The following is a 12679-nucleotide window of genomic DNA, read 5'->3' on the forward strand; positions in this document are numbered from 1 at the left end:
GCAGGGCACACCCATTACTGGCACTTTAGGAGCAGCAATTAACCTAACCTGCATGTCTTTGGACTGTGGGAGGAAACCCAACAAACATAGGGGGGAATATGCTGGGAACAGACCCGACAGTGCTAACCAGTAAGCCACCGTGCTGCCACTCTAAAATCAATAGGTAATTTACATGGTATACTTTTACCAAAAAAATAAAGGCCTAAATACAGCATGAAAGTGTTCAGGAACGTGGCTCTGCGTTAATCTACATTTGACCACCAGATGGCGCTTAAAATCCGCCCGAAACCGCTGGCGACTGCCAGCCAATCAGAGCGCAGAGAAGTCCTGCGAAGGCGTGTCTGTGCAGTGGGAGGGATATGGGGGCGACTAACTCTATTGTACGCCGTTCGTGCACGCGGTCACGTGACCACTCGTCGGCAAATCGTTCTCACAGCATGGCGGAGCGAGCTGTGGCTCGGATGGATTGTTACTCGCGTTTCAATACCTGGTTCGTGTCTTGAGAGGGATTTAACTGGAACGAAACGTGTGACAGAACTCGAACAACAGCAAAAAAAGAAGTCACAATAAAGAGAAACAAAAAAGAACTTGGTCGTATTCGTTCACCATGGCGGACCGCGGCGCGGATTTGGCGGCTTTACCCAAAGAGGTGAAGGACCAGCTGGCGGAGTTGGAGCTCGAGCTTTCTGAAGGTAACCGTGGAGCGGGGTTTCGTCCCGAACGGCGTCTCGTTCACTCGTATTGTGCCCTACGGGGAGTGTGGTGTTAGTGAGAGACAGAGAGGCGTTAGTGGTTTTTAACCGTCAACTCGTTTAAAAAAAAAAAACGTTAAAAGCCGTTAAACTGTCGTAATAAAAAAAAAAAACGAGTCAGTTTGTACATTGTCAGACTTGTGTGTTTAATAGGTGTGTGTGTGTGTGTGTGTGTGAGTTAACTCATAGCCTTTCTTTTTTTCTTTCAACGACACCCTGAAAAACAGCCAGCTAACCAGCTAACATTGATTCATCTCACTTTATTAGGTCTCGCATGTCTAGACATGAAAAACGGTGTGAAAATGTCTTCAGGGGAAATCTCAGTCTTCAGGAGAAACTGTCTAGAAAATAACTTGCCATATAATCACATTATAATCCGTGACTCACAAAGCGACATGCTGGACTCCCCTTCAAGCTTCTTCAGTCTTTCCTTTTTTCCCTTCCAAGCAGATGTAGAAGCATTAGGAATAACACACACACACACTCTCTGTAACACACTGTATCATGGTGTGTGTAACGTGTTTTCAAGCTGGTTTGCTTCAGGTTTGATTGAGTGCCAGTCTACTGTCTGCCCTTCAGCCTGAGCTACTCTTCCTTTGGGCCTTTTGTGTCTCAGATTTCTGAAAAAAAAACAAAAAAAAAAACTGGCTGAGTTTTTGAGAAAAAAAAGAATAGCTTCTTCATGTCCTTGGAGTGTGTTTGTGTTTATATGGTGTTAATGCCATAGTTAAAATTCCCTTGAAACACCAGCATGTAAAACACCAGCAGGAAGCACAATAGCCCTTGTTGTCAGGTGTGTGTTTTTGTGTGTATGTGCTTTTGAAAGGCTGTGCTTCCCAGCTCAGTCCCTTATTGTAGTACAATAGAATTAAGCAGCCTGAGCTTTCTGTTTGGAGAGAGTGTGTGTGTGTGTGTGTAGGGGGGGACAGAGGGATTTCTGCGTGGACTCAGCTGAGTAATGCCGCTGCACAGTTGGCACCGTTCGGCGTGTGGGTTACGGTCCGAGGCAGCGCATCGTCGCACCTACGGGAAAAGAAGCAGCCATGGCAACTGTACCAAGAGGAGCTGTAAAAGCAATAAACACTGTGCCGTATGGTCGAGCGGAGACGCACCGCGCCAGATTGGTCATCAGCTTGACTTCTGGCTCTCGTGATTCGTGCCTCGTCGAATGGTTCCATCGTTTCGTCAAGAAGCCGTGTGAACGAAGTGTCACGGTGCTGTGGGGAAAAAACGTGGGCGCTGTGTAAATGAGGGCGGCTTTGGCTTTTAAGAGCACAGTGAATGACAGGATGAGATGACGATGCACGTTATGGCACACACCAGGGTCAGAGCTCAACTAGTACGAATAGGAATCGCCAGGGAGCGCACGATACAATATTATCAGGATCATATCCTATGTGATGATTCTTTTTGTATCGTGGTTAGTATAACGATTAAAAATTTTTTCGTTTTGTTCACATTTTGTTTAAATTCTAGACACCCTTGGCAAATAATTCTCTGCTACCACACAGAACACTGTGCGTTCTGCATGAGCACTTAATTATGGATGAGCTACAACATTTTACCACCTTGACCGTAAACACGTATAAATTGCAAATTTATTTTAAAAAAGTAGTTTTTGGAGTCAATATGGCGATACATGAATTGCATACCTGAATCGTTTAGATAGATAGGTTGGTAGACCCGTGATTAAAAGAAAAAAACCCAACGTTCTGCTTACGACATCGGTGGCCATAATAATAAAAGGCTTTACGCAAACCAATTTTGGTGCTGCATACTCAATGTCTCTTAGGAAAGTGAGCGCTTTCTGCCCGCTTGTGCAGCATTGAATTCACACACACACCCTGAAAGCATGGGGGAAAAAATATATATATATAAAAATATGTGTGATGTATAAATGTGTGATTTTATAAAAAATGTTTTTCATTTAAATATTTTTGTACAACTTTATACAACCCATCTTGGGTGCACTGATGTAACACACAGTGTAAGTGAAGTGCCCGATTCTCACCTGTAAAGAGAAGGATCGAGACTTAAGAGTTGTCAGATTTTCCAAGCCGCTGACGTGACACAGGATGCAACACGTCCTAAAGCACACCGCAGTCACGCCTCCGAGCCTGTGCCTAACGTGGAGGTAATAATCAGTATCAGGGAACAGGCAGTACTCAGAGATGTGTCAGTGGAAAAAGGTACGAGCAGTGCATCCCTACAGTTATTCTTTCCTGGCTTGTTTTATGTTTACATGAACGCGACTTTGTGTTTTTTGGACACTCGTGGAGTTTTAGCAGAATATCATTATTATTAAAATTTTGTGGTATTGTAAATGGGGGGGGAAAAGTAATGTTTGTGTCCTAGGTAAATATTAACAAGGAAAGCGTCTTCATGTTTGGAGGGACAAATGAAGATGAAATTTTTCAACATGAATGTTCCCATCTGTGGTTTATTGCCAGGTTGAATAGCTGCATCTCTAAATTTAAACAGAAATTTCTCTTTCCTCTTTTTAAATATTTTTTATTTTTTTTTTAATTTACAGGTAAACCTGTTTACCGTAATATCATGTGACCTTACGAATTCCATGACACACCAGTGTGACTCACACGCTAATGACTCAGAAGAAGAGATGCACCTCGACAGACTGATGCTTCCATGCTCTGCTCGATCCAAACCACTCTTAGCTGCCAGGGTTTGTCGTTAGATCATCGATCACAAATCATGCTAAATATCACGTAAAATCTCCTTGTCTGGAAATCCTTTCACTCATATAGATTTGTTCTACTGAATTATGGGAAATTCCACCGCAGTTCTGTTGGTGTCTTGTTTATTTCACACCTATGAAGCCAGAGAGACCGTGGTTAGGAGGCGTGAAAGTGCTAAAATGTCTGCTGAGGCACTAAACAGTCACAATATCGTCTGACTTGCCCATGCCTAGCGGCGTGTTTTTAACCCACCGGGGGGGAGGCAGGTGAGCACATGAGCGTGAGGGTTATTTGGAGGGTCGTCTCAAGCTGCTTTGATCAGAGCTGATTGCATCTACAGCAAATCAGTCTCATCTTTAGTGTTTTATTTCCATGTGCACTGCTGGAACCTGTGCGCTTTTCTTCCCACAGAGGTTACAGGTTTGGTCGTATTGTTTAAACGCAGACAAATACAACTAAGTAAAGTGCAGTGAGAAATAGAGCTAACAGCTTTTTCTTTGGAGTCTAGTTAGGAGGCAGGCGCCAATATTTTTATTAATACATATAATCTAGCTTTGTTCTGTAAGGTGACATTTTCAGTTGTGTCAAAGACTCCAGCATCGTTGTCTTTAAGGTTTAATTTAATCATGTGTCATGGTTTCTAGCACGCAGCTGACGTGACCTTTATTTCACTTGCAAGCTTAACAGCTTGTATAAATAAAAATATATTACGTGTGCACAAGGTCTTGCAGTGAAAAATTAGCAGAAGCATATATATTGGAGGTAGCACGCTGGTGTAGTAGTTAGCACTGTCGCCTTGCACCTCCAGGGTCCGGGTTCGATTCCCAGCCAGGCTCTGGTTCTGTGTGCATGGAGTTTGCATGTTCTCCCCGTGATTGGTGGGTTTTCTTCCGGGTACTCCGGTTTCCTCCCACAGTCCAAAGATATGCAGGTTAGGCTAACTGGCAATCCCAAATTGCCATTGAATATAGATTCAAACTACTGTATACAACTTTACAAATAATATTTATAAACAAAAAGATGCTTATTAATAAATATATTAATGTTCATAGAAATGATGAGCGATACCGGCCTTGCACGTCTATCTATTTAAAATATTTGTAAAAAATTTTGTGCAACTTGTACTTTGTATACTAATTAGGTATACTAATTCAGCCCAGCCTCCCATTTGTGGCACTGGGATCACATGACCTGAGACCTTATTATCAAAATCGAAATTATATATTATTATATATATTATCGAAATTATTATAATTTTCTTCAATACAACCATCATGGCGGACACAGAGCCAATTCGCAAAAAACGATAAGCTTTTTACCGACTCTGCCAAAAAAAATTCTTCACTTGTTTGGATTTGTTTGTTTTGACACCTTGTCACGTGACCGTTGCATTTGCATAATCATTTATGTTCATGAGCGTCTGCCAAAGATGGGCGTGTACAGAGGATTAGCCTTGTCTGTGTTCAGTTATTTCAATGTTTATACATCAAATTGTATTTGGTATAGTGACTTTATTTCATTTTATATATATTTTTTCCTCTTCATTTTAGCATACATTCTTTACACACCTAATATAAAATGAGAACCATGTATAGTCTGAATTAAACTATAAGTGATGAAAGATTGATGAATTTTCAATTCTAGAAATGTACCACAGCTTTTGCTGAAAAATACATAATATTGCATTTATATCAATTGATATTCGTGTTTAGCAAGAATATCAGTTGTCTTTATTGTGAGTTTGTTGGCTTTTGTTGCAGCACCACCAACAGGACTGGAGTGTGGAGAAGATTAGCAGGAAAGATGGATTATCGCTTTGTTTGTATCCTGACGTTTAAACCATAGTCAACGCAACAGTTACTCAGGATTTTGATGTTTATTAGAAACTTTAAGCGGTTTTGAACTTTGTACAATTAAATACTTGTAAGAAATGTAGCTGCTTGAGACAAATCGGATAATAGAAAATAATGGAAAAAGATCTGATCAAAACGATAGTCTTTTCATGATTCACAATTCTAATGCTATGATCGTACATATAAAGCAGAGCTTTAAAGAAAACACAAGGAATATTTTTTTTGGTGTTTACATTAAACTCGAGCAAAATACTCCTAAATAAAAAAAATTTAAGTCCATCTTGTTGATCGATTCTGGAGGAGATGAGCACTATGAACATTATTTAGCTGGTCTTTAGATCATGTTGGAAGGATAGATTCCTGGTGAACACCTCGCTCCAGAACCTTCTTTAGGAGCTCATCTGGGCTGAGATCTGAAGACTGTGAAGGCCACAGGACAACCCTCAACCCCCTGCCCTGCAAGTTTTAGTGTTTTCTCACCTCCCAGCACAACCTGATTTATTTATTAAGTTAATCTACAGCTTTTTCTCAATTGTGTGCGTTTCAGAGAAGGAACAATATAAAATGTGCACCTCCATTAGATAGGAGAGGCATCATTTTTTTTTTTAAATCAAGCTGTACTGTAAGCTCTTGTGGTCTGTGGATGTATGTGGAGTCCCTCTGGAAAAGTCCATACCCTTTAGGGGATAGACCTGTAAACTTCCACAGGATATAGATGTTCAGTCAGAAACAAAATGCATTGTACAGTTAAAGGTTGAGCAAATCAGTTTCAGAAGTTCATAAGTTGCCTACAGTACCAGTCAGAAGTTTGGACATGCCTTCTAATTCCATCGTCTTTACTGATCATTATTTCTTTCTATGTGTATTTCTGTGTATGTTTTTCAACAAGTTATTTTATTTTGCCTTTTCCGCATTTCCCTATGTATAGCATGTAGGATCATGGGATATAGCCGGTCCTCCGAAGCGTAAAATGAACGTGAAGAAAACTCACTAGAAGCGGTTTCCTTCCGTTCATTGGGATTTGAACGCCAAGAAAAAGCTGCATGCAACGTTTTTTTTGATGCCGGGTAAACGCGCAGCCAGACAAACGCACGTCACTAAAGCCCATGTAAACACTCTCATTGACTCCTATGTGTAGAAAACACTCGCCACTTGATCCGCGCTAACCGGACACTACGAACGCAAGAAAAAAGCTCGATTTTAACGCCCATGTGAACGAGGCCTTAAACAGTCGATATTGAGATTTGTCGGCTACTTATGATTTGTAAAGCCTTCATAACGGCTCTAATTCGAGGTATTGTTTGTTGATTGGTGATTTTTTTAAGTCGATCTTGCTTTCCTGGAAAGGTCTTCATGAGAGCCAGTTTCATCATGGTGCTTGATGGGTTTTGCGAATGCACTTGACACAATACTGTATTTACAAGAACGTATATAGAATGTGGAAAATAATTTATTAAAAAAACCTTTAATTTAGAAGTTGTGTCTAAACTATTGACGAGTACCGCACGTTATTAATCTTTGCGTAATTACTTTCACCTGAGAAAGTGCCTGTGTGTGTTTGATGCAGAAGCGCTCGTTCATGTGCTGTTGATGCTCAACGCTACTTCTCATGACAGACGCTCAGTGTTTGGTTCAGCTACCGAGCCTCGCAGTCTCTCTCATCTCGCCAAATCTGCTTTCCATCTCAGCATTCTTGACCCGACAAAGATTTTTCCACTGAGGGCTGTCTAGGACGCAGAGAGCGGAAATGCCCTGCGTTAATGCGCTCGTCTCGGGTTGCTCGGAGGAGAAGAGAGGCCGGCCAAGCCGCCGCTTAAAGAGCGAGCCGATTCCGCGAGCCACCAGTGACCCTTGCGACACAATGGGGACCATTGAGCTGATCAGAAGCACGGTGACTAGGAGCCGCGCTGGCATTTAGGCCATTCAACTGAGGGCTTTGTAGCCTGAAATGAGCTGCTCTGAGCAGGCGGAGTTCAACCACAAGCTTGTGTGTGTGTTGAGAGAGAGAAAGGACTGATCATAGATGTAATGTGCACCTCCTTAAAATATTCCTCAGGGAAGTGTGGTGTGTTGGTTGTAGCCAGATTCTGTATTACACACTAAGTTAAGAATAAACTTTTGTCGATTGACAGCATGTGATTTATGTGTAGAGCTTTTATCCTTTGGAAGAACAATAGTTTACAGTGGTCCTTCCATTTTCAGAGGACTAAGCAAAAATGTTTAGGGTGTTTTTCCCATTTTTTGTTTTTTTTCTTTTAAGCAAGAAGCATTCAAGTCAAACCGGGACATATGATAAAATTTCTAATGAATAAAGGCGTAAATTTATTATTAATTTTTTGATGTTTACTTTGACTGTACTGCGGGGGGAATGGTGTACGCCCATGGTTGTTGTTCCTTGGAGCGCGCTTCTAGTCATTCCTGTCAACATTCTGCAAGTAGAACACCTGATCCTTGAAAATCAAAAAATAACTTGTTGCCAACTTGCAGATGACATCTGTCTGTGGGAACTGTACACACATTCATCCTGTGCAGTCTTAACCTCACGCCAAGCCATTTCCATGTGTTTAGGCCATTAAAGGATTTCCTGGGAGGCTAGTGTTTTAGACATGAATCAAGCAGTGTGATCTTGATTTTGGCATAATGAGAGAACTTGATGTTTTTTTTAAGCACTAGTGATGACGCTAGGATAAGTGCATTAGTGTAGCAGGGGATTATATAGAGAAATAAAGGGAGTTTTTTTTTTTTTTTTTTTTTTTTAACTCTCATAACCCTGTTCTGTTATTCTTCAATAACAAAAGTCCCAGTTTAACTTGAAGGTCTCATACTTTTAAGACTGAGAAAACATGTACGTATGTACTGCATATGCTGTAATTAATACATATTAGTGTTATGTTTAAGATGCCCTTCTATTATCGTAATAAACACAAAAGAGAATTGAAGTTACCCAGTGTTTGGTAAGAACAAAGAAGTGAGAGTAGGGGATTATGGGTGCCTCAACCAACCCACGCTACAGAAGTTGCCTGAGCATCCGAGCCGATCAGGTGGAGTCACAACCGTGTAATGTGTTATAACTATTTTACACAACATTGGAAGAACTGTCCCACAATAGTCACTGGAGTCTCAGCTCTGTGTTACAAAAAATTAACAGGCGTCTGTGAAATAATTGCTTTCTAGTGTGAACTCAGGGGAGGAGGTTAATCATAGATTTGGGTTTTTATCCCAGGCAGAGTAGCTAAGCTGGAATAAGTAGCTCAGAGTTTACTCAGAATAACATGCATAATGTGTGTGTGTGTGCGTGTCTGGTTAAAACACCGGATACTGGGTCTGTCTGCAAGACTATAAACGTAGCAGACATTTTTAGAAAGCAAGTCTAAAGTGCTTTTATTTGATGCATCGGGTCCAGAACCGTTAGTGACTTCCTGAGTAGTTGAAGTAATATAGTGTGTGTTTGTGTGTATCGATCGGGCTGGAGATGAAGTTTCAAAGTGATGATGGTCAGTCAGTTACGTATGCCGCGGAATATTCTGGTGCAGCCCGAGACGTGCTGTATAACGTGTATGCAAATGGAATGTTTTGCATAATGCTGTGCGCTATAAATGTTTCGCATGTGTCATGTTGTGGTTCAGCATAATTATTTATTTTTAATTTTTAAGTGCAGCTGTACTACGGGCTTGTCACTTGCAAAGTCCAGAGAAGAGACAATTTCTGGCGGCCCGAGCCCGGCCAACAGTTCAGATCTAAAGTAAAATTCGGGAAGCCATTGTTCCCTTCTGTATATGCAACATCCTGTTTGTGTTAAATATGGCCATGATTGTGTGTCTGGAACACTTTGCATGTAGGAGTTTGATGCACTTGTCACACTTCCCCTTTTTAATAAGGCCAGGTTTGTTCGCTGAACGTCTTTTTTTATGAAGCGGTAATAACTAGCTCAGCCTCTGGGCAAGAGGGAGGGGGAAAAAAGTAATTTCACATGCAGGCCAGTGTGTTATGAATCCTGTTTTCATCTGTTCTAATGCGTCCATGGCAGTTTAAATCACTGCATCACTCAGATGAAGTTTCATATCCCTGAGGGTTTAAGCCCAGTTTTTAAAACTTGATTTAGCCGTTTTTCAGAAGTAGGACGGATTTGATCTTGCCTCATTTTTACTTAAATAATGCTTTGAAACATGGGCCGTTTTTCACATCAGGGACCAGGATTGTTTCCGACAACCCCTTTCTGACCCCCAAAGTCTGTTGATCAGTAAGAACACGCTTGTTTCAGGTGTGCGAACTGCCCCTGGTAGAGGTGGTCTCAAACGATGCAGCGTATCCGGGAACGGATCCAATCAGTCATGGAAGATGATAGTACCTGTAAACGGCAGTAGACTGCTGTCCTGTCAGTACCATCAGTACATACACCTCCGATATCTTTTTGTGCTTGGAGCACGCTCCAATCCTATCCTCTGACCTACAAAGCCATAGCTTATAAACCAGGGAGCGAAATAATTTTTCTCCGACATACGAATATTATTGGGCACCTTTCTTATCTTCTTCTCATGTTTAATGGCGGCTCACAAACCAAGTATGTACATCCTGCCACCTGCTGTATCGGAGAATGGAAATACACAAGCATACCCAAAAAGGAAAAGCGAAAACAATGTGAACATTGGAAAGCATAGGGGAATGACGCAGTCATTGTAGGTTCACAGTGCAAATTGATTTTGAAAATGCCCTTATTCTCAAACCTGTGCCGTCACTTTCCGAAATTCCCACACAGTCCTTAGTGACAGAACGTGTGGACACCACATTGGTCCATATCTGTCCAATCCATTTTTCCGTGGGAACGATCTCTATAGCTATTAATCCAGGTGGTCCTTTAACTCCGTCAGCAAGGGTATTTTAAACATCCACTGGCACGGAGTGTCGAATAGCTGAACGAGATAAAGATCATGGGTCATGTTTCAAGTGTAAACACATGGGTCAGGGCATATCAATCAGATTTTCATACTATGGACGTGCATACATACACAACTATCATTTATTTTTATGTAATGTAACATAATAATAATAATAATAATAATATATAATATAATATACCTCTACCATGTATTTCCCACAAAAGAACCTAGATTTTTGTTTTACCATCCGTTTAAATTCTCAGTGTCGTCTTTGTGTGTACCTAGCTGTCGCATTTGCAACGCATTTTGCAGTTTTGCCCTGCTTTAACACCATTTCCCCTTTACACCGCCAGTTCACTGAACGCAATAAGGATCTGCCCCTGGTTAGACATTACTTCCACTTTGTGGCCTGCCTGCTTCATCTGGATGAACCTTGACCTCTGATTTCACGAGCCTGGGTCTTGAGTCATTCCAAATGCAAAATCACATGGCGTCGAGGGCGCACGTCTTTGAGTGACCGTCTAGTTTTCGCATCGCAGTGCGAAAAATGATGCATCGTCAAAACCAACAGCGTCACCTGATCATTCTACACGCTGCAGTTAAAAAAAAAATCTTCACTGTAAATAAACTTGAAACCAACAATGTAAGATCTGTACCATATGTTCAAATCTCCCGGGATTATACTTTTTTTCTTCTTCTTCTTCTTCTTCTTCTGTATGCTATAACGCAGACACTGGCATTGGACAGATGGGCGATGATCAGATGTCCAAGCTCACAGATTGTCATTCCTTCTAACAAAGAAGCTGTGAGACTTGTGTCTGTCCCAGGCCCGGCGGGTCTCCTCCCCCTCCCCCAGCACGGCTTATGTAACGACCATATCTGTGCGGCTGTCAGGGTGTGAATAGTTAATGCCGCTTCTCTTTCTTTTTGCTGCAGGCTCTCGCTGAGATCCAAGGTTGAATTATTAACACTGTTCAATTAAAGGCAGTGGGGTACCAGTTCCAGGCTCCCCCAAACCTCTCTCTCTTTCCCCCACCCTGCCTTGAATCACGTGTTCTACGGCGATCATTATGTGAGTGAAAGTTGGTTAGCGTAGCTCAGCAGGCTAGTCCTAACCCATTCTCAGTCTCTAAACAGCTTTCCAGTAGAAAATTGGCTCCTCTAAGCTCAGTTACTCTGATATACTGTAAACAGAAACCAGCGATGCCAGGGGCAATGAGGGTGGTGCCATTTTGTTATCACGGTAGCAGATCGAGTTTACAGGTCAGACTTGAATCGAATAATGATTTAAGAGCAAGAGTAATTTTGCGGCTGATTTTTTTTTATACGCCCTATTTGGGTCTAGGCCATTTCAAACGACTATTCATGAGCACAGGAAGTGATGTCTTTTTATTCATGGAGCATATTCCAGTCAACGCAAAGTCTCATTTGAAAGCATAGCTGGCGTTCCCGGTCGGTTTTGTAATGGCAGGATATCCAAACGAAGATAAATAGCGTGTCGTTCACTTGCTGGATGTTCCTTCAGGCCAGGAACAACCCGCATTTAAGAAATTAAATTGCATTGATTTTTTTTTTAAATATATTTATTTATTTATTTATTTATTTAATTTTTTTTTTAAAGACGAGGCTGAATGAAAGGATCGGGTTGCTGCAGTGAACCGAACACCGGCCAATTTCAGGATCTGTAGCGCGCCAGTTGGAAAATCTTGTACTGTTAAGACGTTACACAGGCAATATTTAGATTACCAGCCGAAGACGGCCATATCTGATCGTTTCCCTCACACTTGGCACGGATCTTTGTTTATTAAAGCAGTGTGAACAACACTGCTTTAATAAACGAAAACACAAAACACATTGAATCTGATTTTTTTTTAATCCTGATTTGGGCCACTTCTATACGTGGTCTTAAAATGGATACAGATTTATTGCAATGTGACCTCAGACTGAAGTCAAATCGGAATTTCTAGTTGCTAGGAAAAATGAAAGTTGATTGTAAAGGAGATTTCTGTTTGGCCCTGGAGGTAACAGATACAGTATGGGTCAGTTTAACAATCTGGTTTGTTCAGATCAATGTCAGTTATAGGTCACTTATATGGGGGGAAAAAGCACCAATGTGCAACCTAACAAAAAATCTAATTTGGTCAGGAGTGCTTGATTGTAGTCTAGAATTCTGCGTTATTGCAAATCAACAAAATGCATCAGGATCTGTGAGGCATTTATGCCTTCATGTCGGACATAACCGATTCTTGAAAGAAAGTTTCTGAGTAGTGCGACTAAAACGCATTTTTATTGCGTTACATAATAACACCATGTTCCAATTAATCGTAAAATGTGTGTTGAAAGCTGTGTGTGATCACGTTAGAAGCTGCATGCATTCGTCAGTTGCTCAACACATGCTTCAGAGGCATTTGAGGCGGTAAAAACATCAGTTTCTTTATAACCCTACAGATGCTACACGCTAAACTAGTTGCACATTGGCATCTTACGTGGTAGAAGCGAGT

The 12679-nt window shown here is 41.3% G+C and overlaps 1 protein-coding gene across 1 annotated transcript in view; it reads left to right on the forward strand.

Moving 5' to 3' along the window:
• Window positions 1-422: 422 nt before the first annotated feature.
• Window positions 423-12679, forward strand: part of dip2ba (disco-interacting protein 2 homolog Ba) — a 74802-nt gene continuing 62545 nt past the window's right edge. Inside the window, exon 1 of the mRNA XM_053481819.1 lies at window positions 423-692. Coding sequence (XP_053337794.1) covers window positions 608-692 — 85 coding nt within the window. The 5' untranslated portion in view covers window positions 423-607. The remainder of the gene's footprint in view (window positions 693-12679) is intronic.

This window comes from Clarias gariepinus, chromosome 22 (assembly GCF_024256425.1).
Source record: "Clarias gariepinus isolate MV-2021 ecotype Netherlands chromosome 22, CGAR_prim_01v2, whole genome shotgun sequence".
NCBI classification, from domain to species: domain Eukaryota; kingdom Metazoa; phylum Chordata; class Actinopteri; order Siluriformes; family Clariidae; genus Clarias; species Clarias gariepinus.